Raw genomic sequence first — 15,175 nt, forward strand, 5'->3', positions numbered from 1 at the left:
TCCTCATAACATGGATGAGAGAATACATCTTCTACTCTAATATCAAATGTAAGCACGTCCGCCTTATTTGTCAGAATAATTTATAACCAACCTCATTGGGACCAACTGAACTTGGGTCAGACTTAGGTCTGGCTGAATTTCTCACTTAATTGCTCAGCTTTGGTGTAGGCTCAGTTCCAAAAACAATGTGTCGTTTGGGATCACAAAAAGCTGTTTACCTCTTTTCAGGCAAAAAAAGTTACACCTTATACTAGATTGGTGAGGTTTACACCATCTGAGACGTGAATACCTGTGCAGGGGTGTGTGTTGCAGTCTTTCTGCTGTTCAGCGATACCCAGACAGCCCCTCCCACCACTCTGCGGTGACGGGTTATCACACTGCCGCCTCCTGAACTTGACTCCGCTTCCACAAGGAAGTGAGCATTCCGTCCAGGCTCCCCATTGGCTCCAGCCGCCATCGACATGGCAACCAGGGACTGACTGACACTGCAAAACCCCAGCCTCACATGAACTAAGAGAAAGTGAGGAAGAACAGAAGCAAAATAAACCACAAATAAAGATAAAAGACATTAATCTTGTTAACTGATGAAAATGTATTTTTATTTATATGCCATGTACTCATGTGTACTGCATGACTTTTTTAGTTTCTTTTTAATGTAAAAACTATTTATACTACAACTATAGTTTGTCTGAAAAGCTATAGAGCTATTCAATGTTACTGTACCAGTTTTTGCAGTCGCTGATGATGCTGTCGCCTGGATTTGCAAACTGCCAATCAGACCCACCAGGCCATACCCATGATGCATTACTGGAATCAAGACCTGAAGAGAGAGAGCAAAGCAGAGAGAGAGGAAGAGAGAGAGACAGAAAGAGTTAGAGACACAGAAAAAGATAGCGAGCAAGAGAGAACAAATCAATAGCATGCTGAATGTCAATACATGTCAAAACCGATTTTACTGAAACAGTGTATAACCACTTCAAAAGGATTTGAATAAACTAAGTGGCCTGAATTCAACTGAAACGTCAAGCTGATTTTCTCAAAGTAAAAAACTCTATCCAGAACAACTGACTTCTTTTTAGTTAGTTTGGGTTGTAGCTGCCATGTAAACAGAGTGAGGGTCTAACCAGTAGCGGTACTGTTGTGGTATTTGCAGCGACACTCCTCCCTGGCCACACACACTCCGTCCTGCAGAACCATGTCACCCGGACAACCGCAGGTCCGGCTGCACCCAGGGGAGTCCAAGCACTCGGTGTCACCGTGGAGATCTGAACAGGAGCGAGGACAGGGCTTCCCACAAGGCCATTCTTCCTGCCCTCCACCACAGTCTGCATAACATGGGAAGAAGTACAGTTTGCTGATAATTAACGTGTACAGGAAACTGGGGTAGATGCTCTGGCATACTGTGGCAGAGTTGTCCATGGTCAGATAAGCGTCTTAGCAGTTTACACTACATGTGAGGAGTAAATGCATGAGCCAGTGTAAAAGTATACTTTACACTTGCCAGATTAGAAAGGGGATTCTGCCACATGAAAACTAAATATAGTGAGTAAATTTCTAAAACACTCAATATCTCCAAAATATAGAAAATCCAGTTTGTAAAAGTGTTATGGTTTTGTCAACCAGGGACTTAAGTTACCCAATATCCTTTAAGAAGTACCATAATGCTTATATCAATAATTTTCAATTGGCCAGGTGTCTCAGTTTGCAATGAAACCCTTTATATGCCTTGGTAAAAAACTGACACATGGGAGTTTGTGGCAAGCAGGAAGAAATGATTCCTATTAATGGTGCAATCTGTTCCCTGTACTTTCATCAGGTTGTGAAGCCTGGGAGAGAAACCAGCAGCAATATTAAAGCTGGACAGAACAGCCCAGAAGCCTGCTGATTGTGTGTGATTGAATGAAATGTGTTCCTGAAAGGGAAGATTGATGAACAGCGTTTTGCTGAACTCTCCCCGTCATCTGTGTTGATGTGTGTCCGATCCTGCAGAAGTATCACTGCGGTGCAGAAACCTGTCACCTTGGCGTTTATCAGTACCCCTGTAATTGTCATTCTGCGGGGTTGGACACGCACGGGAACATGGGAGGACAGGGAGAGTTCAACCAAAGCACCGTTTTCATCAATCTTCTCTTTCAGACACACAGGCTTCTTGTCTTTTTTCTCCAACAGCCTCTCCCTGGCTTCACCATCTACTGAGAGAACAAGAGACAGATAAAGGAATGCTAACAGGGATCAGCTGGTTAGTTTCTCATAAGGCCTCCCCTCACCTCTCTCCACCTCCTGACCAACACTCAACATCAACCCTGCTTGCCACAAAGTATTAATGAAGTGTGCTGACTACATTTTCTCATTTCATCCTCATTTCCATCCAGCAACCTTAGTTTGAAGTGGAAGTTTGTGTGCTTTTCTGTGTAGATCCACAGTAAGTATACCATCTTATAGTAGCTGACCTGAGCAGACGGTGATGTTGTCATGGCAGCCACGCCTCTGCCTGCTCTCTCCCAGGCAGGGTAGGCCTCCGAACCTGGCAGGAGGACTGTTACACTCCCTGATACGACTGGACGCCCCGGCACACCCATCGCACTCCGACCATGCTGACCAGGGACTCCATGAACCATGGACTAGATAGATAGAGAGAGAGAGAGAGAGAGAGAGAGAGAGAGAGGGAGACAGAGAGAGGGTGAGGGACAGAAAGACACAAAGCAATGAGGAGAGGAAGTGGAACAAACAAATGATGTCGGATAGTGTGAGAGTTGAGTAAAATTAGACGGGGTAAAGGAAGGGATAAAACAAGGGGAAGCAGCAGGAAAAATAAAAAAAAGCCATCACAGTGTCACTTTATCATTATGCACTTTATCATTAAGTTTGTCTACCTGGACAGAAGGAGACCACTGGGAGAGAAAGACAAGGAGAGACAGAAAAATGTAGTGAGAAAGAATAGAAGCAGGAGGGAAAAAGTGGAGGAGATACGAAGGGCAAATGGTAGACAAAAATAGGGGGAGAAGACATTACAATGACACTTTATCAAGTCACCATGGAGCAAAGCCTTGTATCTAAAATAGTTGTGACATTGAGGAATCTGGAACTTATTTTAAGCCTCCAGTGATTCAACTATTTGCTTTCTGGAACTACATTTTGACTGTAAGCAATTTTAGCCAAAAATGCAGAAATTGTATCTATTGCCTGGTAAATTAATTTACAGAATTCTCTATCAAGAACCAATGATAGTTCAGTGGCATAACTCTCTAAGTAGATATCTCTGGCTCCCTACCTGGACAGAAGGTGATGACGGGACAAGGCTGTCTCTGGATCTGAACCCCGACCCCGTTGTGGATTTCCTGTTCTCCAGGGCAGGCTGCCCCTCCAGCCTTGGGCTCGGGACAGCCACAGCTCCTATAGCGGGATACCGACTCTGCCCCGCAAGTCCTGGAGCAAGGTGTCCACTCCGACCAGTCACACCAGCCACCTGACACTGGACAGGCAGAGATGTAGCCATCACAGATATAGCAGAATTTTCCCATGGTAGAGATTAAAAGTTGTCTATTAATCACAAAACTACAAAGAAAGACATTTGATGTTCTGCCCGTGTTTACTAAGTCAGTAATGATTACTTACTGGGTGCGCTGGCTCAAAAGCCCGCACACCAGCCAGTCAGGCCTCAATTTTCTTAATATCTATTAATCATACTTGGACCAGTAGCAGTAACTTGTATATCACTTTTCTAAAACAAAGTTTACAAAGTGCTCCACAGTCAAGAAAACAGAAGACACAGAAACAGGGTTATACAAGAAAAGTAAAGGACAGTGGCAAAAAAAAGCAATAGAGGAGAAAGAGGCATCAATATATAATGTAAAAGCAGGTCTATAGAAATAGGTCATATGAAGTGATTTAAAAGATGACATTGACTCTGCCAGCCTGAGCTTCTGGCTCCTACTTCAAGGAGGTCAATCATTTGAATTATCATTCATCAGTTATCATTTAAACTACAGCTGGCCTTACTCACCTGGGCAGGGGTCACTGGTGCAGTTGAGTCTCCCACCCTCACAGGTGCTGAAACACAGTAAATACCTACATTATTCTTTTCCTGTCATTACTTTCCGATTGTGTCTGTGTGAGTGTGCAAATGTGTACATGAATATATGTGCTGCTCTGTGTGTGTGTATTATTCTGACCAGTTGTTACAGCCGTCGGGGGCTGTGGTGGTCTCTCCTGGCTGCAGCCGGTGTCCGGTGCTGAGGTCCAGACAGGGACAGTCTTCTCTCTCTTCACAGGCCGTCCCGTTAGCAGACAGGACCTTTCCCTCCGTACAGTAGCACCCTGCCTCACACCGCCAGTCACAGTGCTGGGGGACAGGACAGAATGCCATCATCATCAACATTATCATCATTACCCTCAACATCAGTCTTCTCTCTTCGCAGACATCCCACTAGCACTTTACCGTCTATATACCACTGTTTCCGGTATAGGTATTTGTTTTAGATGTCGAAACATTCATTCAATTATATTCACACAACCTGACTCAATCTTCTACTAGTGGTTATGGGTGGAGACAGGAATCATGTTTGGAGTGAAACTCACAGCCAGGTCATCACAAGAGCGAGGGCAGGAGGGACCACAGCTACTGAACACTGTCCCTGGGACCTGGGAGCACGGCGCCACTGAAACACACACACACACACACACACACACACACACACATACGCACACACACACACACACACGCACACACACACACGCACACAGTGATACACTGTAGATTCTAGATATACAAGTATAGTATGAACACAACATCCAGACACATATACTGTACTGTAAATAAGAATGGGTTTACTTGCCTGGTTAAATAAGGCTTAAAAAATACATCCAGGTATGTACACAACACACAAAATTCAACATGAACATGCAGAAAACGCAGGCTATGATTGCAGTGACCACCTCAAAGCAGTAATAATATTTGCACAACACATATACACAAACAGTCGTACTCACACACATTCTCTCACACAGAGTCTATATCTACCTGGGCAGTGGTCAGTGTTACAGGCTATAACTTCAGTTCCCAGCCCCTCGCAGTAATTCCCCTCCCCCTCTGGACTGGGACTGTCACACTCCCTCCTCCGGCTCTGAACACCCCCACCGCATGACTTGGTACAGTCTGTCCAGTTGCTCCACTGACTCCAGCCACCGTCGCCTGGAATGAGCCAATACATCATGAAATGGGAACAAAAACCACTGAGATCCTGACACCAAACAAACACCAGGTAAATGCTGGTCAGTTTTGTCTGTTGTTATTTTCTACTGTCTACCAGCCAATATAGTAGACTATGTCTCATTCAGACTTTAAAGTCTGTACACTATTTGTATATGTAATGTAGACACAGATTTAAATAAATACAGCCGCAGGAGATGCATAACAGTTAATCCTGTTGAAATGCTAAGTGTACAACCGTAGCCTTTGACTCACGGTCACAGGGGGTGGTGATGCAGACTTGGTCCTGGCGGTGGGGTCCGAGGCAGGGCAGGCCACTGCCGGAGCGCTGGGGGCTGGAACAGAACCGGTACCGAGACTGGAGACCCGCTCCACACGACACCGAGCACTGACCCCAAGGAGTCCACAGTGACCACTGGCCATCCACTGGAGAGTGTGTATGTGTGTGTGTGTGTGTGTGTGTGTGTGTGAGGAGGGAGAGAGGGAAGAGAGAGAGTGGGGTAGACCAGTGAGGTGGAGGAGAAGACAGGACAAAATACTGTAATTTATTCATAGTGCTCTCCTTTTCACGTTGTTTCATGCATTACTATAGCACCATGGGCCATTTACATTCGCTGTGGCTATAATGTGAGCACCTCTGTTTGACTGTATTGGAGGATTGTATTGAGAACAGTGCATCTAGCCAACTCATCAGCCTTGACAGGTAAGTCAATCTTTAGTGGTGAAATAGATGGCATGTCAATTAGAACTAAGCAACATGATGGCAAATGATCTGAAAACACGACCCAGGTCAAAAATAACCTATATTATCCTTTATATGTGAACATGTTCCATTTGATCCATCACATCTGTTTGATAATGCCTACCAAGAGTGACAGGGACAGCAGCAGTGGCTGTATAATAATACAAATTCTAGGATTTTACTGTGAAATGTTTTTACCTACCATTACAGCTGAGTTGAGTGCAGTTTATCATCCTCCCTGCTTCACATGTGCTTTAAATGTAATCACACAGATGTTAAACAAACACACACTTTTTAACTCCATCTTTACACATATGCACTAAGGAACAGAAACAAGTTAAAATGGTTATTACTGCACTGTATTATGTTATTTTGCTCTGTACAACACATCATTGTAGTGTTCTTAAAAGGTACATTGAATTACCAGTTGTTGCAGTCTCTGGGGACGATGTCTCCTGGCTTGTATTGCTCCCCATCCACATCACAGCGACACTCAGACTCCCGCACACACACCCCATCCTGGGAATAGTTTATATGGAGGAACATGAACGGTGAAGGTGTGTCTGTGTGTGTGTTTGCGTGTGTGTGTATAGCAGCCCCACCCACCTGCTGGACAGTCCCGTGTGGACACTGGCAGCCTGGTGTACAGTTCCTGCTGAGGTCCATAGTGAGGTCTGTACATGACACTGCTCCTCTCACACACTGCTTCCACTCCTGGCCTGGCGGACACACCCTGCCGTCACCTAACACCACAACAGGGCCAAGCAGGCATCGGGTGAGTCAGACTTGAAATGATGGTATTCCAGAGAGTTCTCATATTACATTTATGTTTGTAGTAGTGCTTTTTGGCACCTCTGATGATATAGTTCAGTTTATTTCTGTATTACTTAAATTGGTTGAAGCGAAAGGGAGTAGGACTTTAAAGATATGTTTATACAATTTGTGTTTCTGATGGACTTTATAATAGCTTGGGTTATCCAAAGTTTGAATTGTTTGTGATGAGATTTGGGAGAGATTGTCCCAAAAGGAAATGCATCATTGAAAGCTATGGAAACATAATCCATGAAAATATTGTAATGCATTTTTAGGATTGTTAGATTCCAAAACACTACACTACATGAATGATTTCCAACAAATATAATTATATTAGGTACTTTTGTTGTATTTGTTACACATCATGTCATAAGGAAAAATAGGAAAATGATCAGCAATATCCCCCTAACCTTCTTTTTCAAGCATCAGTATGCATTGATAAATCCAACATTGACCTTTTATTAAAAATTTGATATTAGTAAGTCAATGTCATCCATCACTGATATGACAGAGGCTCCTCCTGGATCCCCCCATATCACAAAATATCAGCTATTAACAGCTTCAGTCCAAAGATATCCGTATCAGCCTTCAAAAACCCATATTGGATTAAAATACATAGTGATGTTGGAGTTTCCTGCTGATATATTCTAAACTCATTTGAAATGGCTTAATTGGTGCTACATCTGGCAAAAAATCAAGGTCCCCACTATGGGCCTGATATAAAATTCCATGAATTTTCCATGACTTTATATAACTAAGTTGGAGCACTTTCATGACCTAAAATTTGTATTCCTTCCTGGTATGTTAATGTTGCTTTCTGGCTCAAAACCACCATCTAATGCAGTAAATGTGTGAAACACGTTGCAAAATACATTCTGGTAGATTCCTGTAAAGTGATCCAGTGACCCCATAAAAGTCCCTTATATTCCCCGACTTCCCCAGAGTATTTATCAAATTCCATGACATTCCCTCACTGGAATAAACCTCTCAATATTCTATGATATTCCGGAAATTCGCCGAAAAATGCTGTTGTGTGTATCCAAACCGGTGTAACCCATTCCATGCTCAGGCTTCAAATCTAAGCATTAGGATTGTGGGTAAAATAGCAGATGTGTGTGTTGCCGTACCACAGGGCTGCAGGTTACAGGCGCTGAACTGCTGAGCGGTGCCGTGGGTTCGGACCGGCCCGCGGGTTCGGTTCCGGTAACCTCCTCCACACGTCACCGAACACTCCGACCACGCACCCCACGGCTCCTTCACACCTACAGGACACATCACACCTGGGTTAAAATACTTCTCTTTTGATTTAAAGCTGTGAGTTGCTTTTAATTTCTTATAATGTACACTGAAATAAAATTGAGTAAACAGGAGTTAAGACAGGTAAACCCAATAAGTCTGATTAGTTTTGTTTAACCATACTAGATGAGTGTTTCCCACATAACATTATCAAACAATATGACCAAGCAGATCTCCTCACCATAGCAGGGTTCGATGCTGCAGGTATCCATCCCCACCCTGTCTCCTTTGCAGGGCCGACCCCCGAACGCTGGAGGAGGATTGGTCCCCGACCGATACCTCCTCCTCACACCAACATCACATGTCCGACTGCAAGCACTCCACTGGGTCCAGCTGCTCCAACCACAATCCACTGGGAAAGACACACACACACATAGAAAGAAAGAGAGGAAGAGAGAGAAAAAAACAGAGACAGAGAGGGAGAGAGATAATAATGCACATTCCAAATTGGCTTACTGATAAAAAGGAGATGCAATTAATAGTAAAGCCACTCACCAGGACAAGGAGCGGCCCCACACTCCATTTCTCCATTAGTGCAGGTACTGTTTGAGACAAAATGCAAAAAATTGGCATTTGATTTTAGACTTGACACTGTACTACATCCTTTTCAGTGTGTACAGGTCATGGAGAGAAAGCTATTGAAAGCTGGAATACTGTTGGAATGTCAGTAAGGATATTTACAACAGATGCAAAGTGAGTGAGCATTTGTACAGACGACTGAAACTTTTATGGGAAGGTTTCACATGAATTAAGCCCTAGTCCTGGATCTTTTTTGTTTTTTGCAATTTTATTTATTTAACATCTAGTATATCCGGGATAGTAATTTACTTTACTTGAATAACAGCAATTTACTTGAATACCTGCAATCATTTTGTAAGAGAAGGCATCACTTTTTCAAATGGTGGATATTCGACTTTGGAATAAAACGTCTTATATTCAGAATATCGTACAAGCCCAGTGATAAGAAGGTATCCCTATTAGCCTAGTCGTGTCTTTGGACATAGGCAGACAGTACCAGTTATTGCAGGCGTCCACAGGCAGTGTGGCACCAGCTGGGTACAGCTCCCCCTGGTGGTAACATGGGCACTGCGCCAAAGACACACAGCTTCCATTGAGCAGGTAGAAGCCCAGGGCGCAGTAGCAGCCGTCGTAACACGCCGTGGCACACTGCACCTCTGTGGAGGTCATGTCCAAACACACCCGTGGACACGCACCGCCGTGAGCCTCACACTCATCTGCAGTCATGTACTCCATGCCCTCCGGACACACACCTGTGAGGAGAAGAGTGGAAATGTAAGTAAACCCATGTACATGCACACACAGGCATGCGCATGCAACCAATGGACACTGGTGACTCACAAGCAAAATGCGTTCACACTGTTACACACCGGCAATTTAGCATGTTAGCAGCTCTAAATGGTAGCAGGAGGTCACTTTTTGAAAGATTTGAACTTCAATATCCATAAATCATGTAAGGTGACATCAGTAAACTGCACAAAGCACGCCTATGTTTACCCGGCCGGTCTGTGATGCTTTATACCCCCCATAACAGCACCATGTGACATTGAAAGCTGGACTAGCACTGTCTGATATGAGCGGGAATTTACATCAATGTGATACATTGCATGGTATTAAATGGAGTGAATGGGTGATCAATAAGGTGACAAAATGACTTGAACTGTCTCTCTCACATACAGATTATTCTAGGCCCTCCAAAGCATGTGTGATCAGTCAACACTGGTTTACTGCAGTACCTGAGCAGGGATGGGAGTTGCAGTCTCTTGTCTGTATGTGTGGCCCGGGGCAGCTGCTGCCCCCATGCAGCGGGGAGGGTGAAATGCAGAATCGCTCTCTCGTTTGCACACCAGAGTCACACTCGGACGAACACTGGGACCACGGCGACCATGTTGACCAGCCGCCATTCACTGGAAGTATACAGCTACATCAGTTTTATAGTCTTTTTACACAGAGAAATTGATTCTTGCATTTTCCATCCTTCAACACACAACCACATGATTTGTGGAGGGGAGGGACGGGCAGAGAATGGAACTGAGGATAGGTGAATTATGAACATAAGTGTTTTGTGTGTGTGTGTGTGTGTGTCTACATATATCTGTCATACCTGGACAGTGTATGGTATTACAAGGCTCTTGCTCCTCGCTGTCTCCGTCGCAGGCAGAGTGCATGTGTGTGTGGTTGGAGTACATGTGGTTGAAGGGAGCGTGTGTGTGTGTGGAGGGTGTGTGTGTGTGGTTGCAGCTGCGGAATCGTCGTCTGAGCCCCACGTCGTCGACGTGGTGGAAACAGGTCTTACTGCACTCCGACCAGGCGGTCCATTTGCTCCAAACTCCGTCTGGTGCCACTGTATGCACAACATGGAGAGGGAAAGTCATCATATCGCCCTCTGGTGGTGGGATTCAAAGCTCTGTGAGAAAGGCGTCACTTCTCCATTAAATATATAAAATCATGTTACATAGCATATCGAGAAGAATATGACAGTGATCCCATTTCCATATAAAAACACTCATGTTCCTGATTGTAATTATTTGGAGGAACAACATGAAACCGGCTCCAATCCATGATTACAGGATCACACCCACTGTTAAAAACACTGTCCCCCACTGCTGGTTTTGTTTACATAGTTATGTATTGCAGATGCATCTTTTTCACTCTGAAATGTATTGTCTGAGCTTTTGATACAGGGCTTGACGGTATGTGACAGCTAAACGTGATGATTTGACAGCCATTTCGAGGCTGTAAAAAGGTTATTTGTAGTATTTGTACTTATTTGAGCAAATTTCACTGGACTAATAAAGCTTATTCTCCATCCAAAAACTCTTCAAGAGTTGTGACAATAACCGCAATTTAGATTAAGATAGAATTCTAGATTGTGTGTGATACTCAAATTTGTTTATTATTTAGGGATCCAGTGTAATGTCTTGTGGGAGACCCACTGGAAACAGCCCTAGTACTCATGGTACCAACCAACAGCAGAAAACCCCAGTGTTTTTCTATTATATTTTATTTTATTCTACTCTTTAGCAGGACAAAGATCAAAATGTAACCATCAATGTTGTTGGCAATGGGAAAGAGGGTGAGACGGAGTGCAATTACTGTAGATTACTTATCAAGTTACATTTCACCGGTGACATACTGGCCTGAGACTTAAGGCTTTTGCTAAAGCAGTATTTCAAGAAAGACTGTGATTATAGCTCAGGTTTTGTACATTCATGGTGGTTTGCTTACAGGTTTGTTGAGGTGGCTTCATTATAAAGAGTAGTTAATTCTTTTACAAGTAGTAAGTGGAAACAAACACACACACCAAAATTAAGGATGAGAGGTTTCTTATTTGATAGGTGGATGTGCAGCAAACTTTTTGGTCAGACGTCCATCTTTAGCGCATACAACTGTGTAACATTATAAACCTGATTTTACAAATAACATTTTATCTTGGCTTATATCTCCCTTGTTAAAGTGATCCTTGATCTCAGCAGGACTAATCTAATAAATAAAATTAAAGAAAAGTTAACAAAACATAACACGTCAGCATGATTGTTTCTGTTGTGTGATGGTGTGTCAGCTGGTATACCAGGGAGGCAGGGGCTGAAGCATTGACGGGCCTCAGCAGAGTCTCCTGGACAGGGCTGGACTCTGACTGATCCTGCTGGGTTGACTGGAGACCTGGAGGGACAAAGTTATCAGAAGACCAAAGACCTGAGTTGGCTCCTCAACCTTCTGCAAATCTTGGACAAGACATTACAATCATGGTAGTGGGTGAACTGAAAAAAAATCCATCCACAAATCTTTTAACTGCAGCTTAGAGAACAAACTGTTTTCTGTTTTTTATGGGTTTTTTGTACCCTAGACTGATTGTGAGGACAATATGGACAAACAGGTATATTGTGGGAGATCGTTTGATAGATCTTTGCATTCTGAGCTTTAACATGGTGTTTTACTTAACAGAGGTCATTGCAGCAGCAAATACTAATAGGGTACAGCAGGGAAAAATTTTATATAAACAAGAATATAACAAATTGGGGTTATATAAACATAATACAACCAACAATTGTAACACGTTAAGTAGAATGTATAATGGAAAGAGTGGGGAAAAAGTATGGATTAGGGTGTGCAAAAAAAAAAAAACAGCAGTAGGACAGAAGAAATGAGAGCAGAATTATTTAATCAAAAAAGTGCATTTTTATTAAACTTCTGCTGTCAAGTGAAATGAGGCTGGGTTCATGGTGGTTGGTCACTATTTGAACGCTCTGTGCAGTAAAGAGTAAGGTGCTATACAAATCCCTCGTATTAAGCAGGTTCACCTGTAGCGCTGTTGTAGGCCCAGACCACAGGTTACATCACATGGTGACCATGACGACCAGGCTGACCAATCACAGCTTGCCTCACAGCTAGAGGTGTCACAGGTGACTTGTCCATCTCTGCACACACTGGTGGGACAAAACAGAAGCAACTGTCATTTAGATTTTATTTAGTTATTCGCAAATTACCAACATGGAAGACAGGGAGTGGAGTAGAGAACTAATCAATAACACCAAAAATGTCTCCCCAGACGTTGAATGCAAATGTAAGCCACTTTTTTGTTATTTTGTTACAGTATAATGAGTGCATATTTTGGGTAAAACAATTTTTTTTTCAATAGTTTTCTCAGATTATTGCTATGCATTCTGCCTGTTTGGATGTGTCTACCGTAGCTTCGCCTTTACATCCATAGCCTACTGTTGACACAGTGTAAGTAATTCAAATGATACACTGAAGCTCCAAATGTTGTACATAGCTAGATGTATAATTTAAAAGTTTAATTTCAAAATCAGATATCCACCATTTGAAAAAGGTGACAACATAATTTCTAACATGAAAGTTAAGTCACAATTCAACATTACTGAAGTTACATTATGAGCCATTTACTGACAAAACTAACATTTTAGAAGATCATCAGTGTTTTATAAATATCGAGCAATGAAAATGTCCATGTCTCTGTCTCACCATGTGGTGCATTGGTCCCTGCTGACCGCCTGTCCAGGCTGCAGTGTCAGGCCGTCCCAGTGACAGACACATTGGCTGGCGTTCACACATCGCCCCTCCTGAAGGTACAGACCATCAGGACAGCGACACCCTGGAGAAAGACAGAATGAATTTATGTCTGTATCAGTGTTTCAGCTACCAGTGAATAAGCCTGCGGGAGCTACTGTCCTACCTACAAGAATATGACTGGGATTGATTTCAAAGGAGATGGTCTATGGCTTTTAAGAAGCTTCCCCATCCCACCAGGAAATCTTTCTGATCTGAATCAGTTAACAGACTGGGTGAAATTGTCAATCCATTAAATCATAGTAATGAATCAATTAACAGACTATGGGAGCTTCTTGTATTGGCATCATTCAGCACTTCTGGCCCATTTTCCAGTGCAATCAATGCACGCCCATATTTACTCCACCCTTTCCTCTCTGTTCTATCTTTATTATAGGTCAGTGGTTCTAACTGGTACAGCAAGAGCAGAATTTTCATTTTTGGGCAAATTGCTGTGAGACATGGATGAAAAATGCAATGACGTCAAACAATGATGCAAGTATCTTTATAATTAAATAAATCTTTGTTTAATTAGGCACAATGGGACACTGACATTTAACAATTCTCCTTGAGGATGTTTTAAGTTGTACAAGCATATAAAAGAGACCTGTGTAAGCCCCTGCAGGTCTGGAACAATGGGAAAGGATATTGATGAATAAGCGCAAGGGTCCCACTTCAAGCTTGGAAACAATCTCAAAATAGCAAAATAAATGCCACTGGCAATAAATCTAGTGTTTCCTTTACATTAATTCATCCATGGTGGCTCCTCACAACTGGAAAATTGCCCCCACAGCTAGAAAAATGTAAACACAATTTATCATCTGTCCTAAAAAAAATAGAATTGTAATTACAGCACAACTGTCCATACATCATGATATAAAAGCGCAATTCCTTCACTGCAACTCTTGGTGGAACTGATCCAGGAGTGAACCTGGGTCTTCGAAACAAAATGACCTCCACCCCCGACATCTACAAGACATTATACAGGAAACACTGAAGTCACCACACCATCAGCTCCTCAGTGTGTCTTACCCAGTACACATGCTGCGGTGCAGTTGTTGGTCAGGCTGAGATGTGAGCAGGTAGGAGGACAGGGATCCACTCTGCCAGCCAGGCAGTCCGCCTCAGTCACCAGCACCATGCCGCCGACACAGCCTGAACAACCATCCAGTCAGTCAGTTAGTATGTTTAAAGACATTGGCATTAGGCAGACACAATTCAACTAATTTAATGACATTTATCATGCAGCAATCCCATAATCAGTGCAAGTGTTTCGGGTTTGTATATTCAAGCTAGGTCTCTGCTTTTCAAAAAAGCTCAAATAAATTCACAGGCTGTTTCCAGACTCACCTGTCTGTGTGCCGGTGCCTGAGCTGCAGGGCTGGCTGTTGCAGCTCTGGCTCTGCAGGGTCATGCCCTCACAGTCCCGCCCACCGTTCTTAGGGGGAGGAGCCGAGCAGGTCCGGTTCCTCCTCCTGATGCCGCCGCCACACTGGACGTCACACTCCGACCACTCTGTCCACTCCGACCAATGGCCATCAACTACATTACATATAAGGATGGGGAAGAAAGAGTTAGGAGACAGGATCATTTATTAACTTTGACGGTGAGATTAGCAGAGGAGAAGAGATTGAAAACCTTGCTTCTAAAAACACCAGAGCAAACAAGGAAAAGCTGCATCAGCCACAGTAAAAAAAACAGAAGGAGGAGGGCAGACCTGGACATGCTTGAGGGAAGCAGGCTCGGCTGTCGAACTGGGCCCCACCACAGGCCCCTCCAGGCAGAGCCTCCCTCAGTACGTCCCGCTGCCGAAACAAAGAGCCCAGACCACAGGACACACTGCACTGACTCCACGGTGTCCACTGAGACATGATACAGTCCACTGAGAGGGGAGGAGAGGAGGAGGAGGAGAGGAGAGGAGAGGAGAGGAGAGGAGAGGAGAGGAGAGGAGAGGATGATTTCATGATACTGTACTGTGCAATTCGGATTTGTTCTATAAATGAACACAGATCTACCATGGATTCTAAATG

At 43.5% G+C, this 15,175-nt stretch overlaps 1 protein-coding gene across 1 annotated transcript in view; it reads right to left on the bottom strand.

Annotated features, from left to right (window-relative positions):
* sspo (SCO-spondin) overlaps positions 1 to 15,175 on the bottom strand; it is a 93,593-nt gene that overhangs the window by 38,081 nt on the left and 40,337 nt on the right. The window contains exons 59-83 of the mRNA XM_078291505.1: positions 14,863 to 15,027; positions 14,496 to 14,687; positions 14,178 to 14,300; positions 13,062 to 13,191; positions 12,380 to 12,505; positions 11,650 to 11,741; positions 10,183 to 10,422; positions 9,815 to 9,985; positions 9,076 to 9,331; positions 8,556 to 8,602; positions 8,242 to 8,412; positions 7,892 to 8,026; positions 6,558 to 6,694; positions 6,376 to 6,470; positions 6,154 to 6,203; positions 5,465 to 5,635; positions 5,021 to 5,191; positions 4,579 to 4,658; positions 4,173 to 4,342; positions 4,004 to 4,050; positions 3,272 to 3,472; positions 2,451 to 2,621; positions 1,125 to 1,325; positions 724 to 820; positions 290 to 510 (exon numbers count right to left, since the gene is read on the bottom strand). Coding sequence (XP_078147631.1) covers positions 290 to 510; positions 724 to 820; positions 1,125 to 1,325; positions 2,451 to 2,621; positions 3,272 to 3,472; positions 4,004 to 4,050; positions 4,173 to 4,342; positions 4,579 to 4,658; positions 5,021 to 5,191; positions 5,465 to 5,635; positions 6,154 to 6,203; positions 6,376 to 6,470; positions 6,558 to 6,694; positions 7,892 to 8,026; positions 8,242 to 8,412; positions 8,556 to 8,602; positions 9,076 to 9,331; positions 9,815 to 9,985; positions 10,183 to 10,422; positions 11,650 to 11,741; positions 12,380 to 12,505; positions 13,062 to 13,191; positions 14,178 to 14,300; positions 14,496 to 14,687; positions 14,863 to 15,027 — 3,660 coding nt within the window. The remainder of the gene's footprint in view (positions 1 to 289; positions 511 to 723; positions 821 to 1,124; positions 1,326 to 2,450; positions 2,622 to 3,271; positions 3,473 to 4,003; positions 4,051 to 4,172; positions 4,343 to 4,578; positions 4,659 to 5,020; positions 5,192 to 5,464; positions 5,636 to 6,153; positions 6,204 to 6,375; positions 6,471 to 6,557; positions 6,695 to 7,891; positions 8,027 to 8,241; positions 8,413 to 8,555; positions 8,603 to 9,075; positions 9,332 to 9,814; positions 9,986 to 10,182; positions 10,423 to 11,649; positions 11,742 to 12,379; positions 12,506 to 13,061; positions 13,192 to 14,177; positions 14,301 to 14,495; positions 14,688 to 14,862; positions 15,028 to 15,175) is intronic.

This window comes from Centroberyx gerrardi, chromosome 22 (genome assembly GCF_048128805.1).
Source record: "Centroberyx gerrardi isolate f3 chromosome 22, fCenGer3.hap1.cur.20231027, whole genome shotgun sequence".
Taxonomy (NCBI): domain Eukaryota; kingdom Metazoa; phylum Chordata; class Actinopteri; order Beryciformes; family Berycidae; genus Centroberyx; species Centroberyx gerrardi.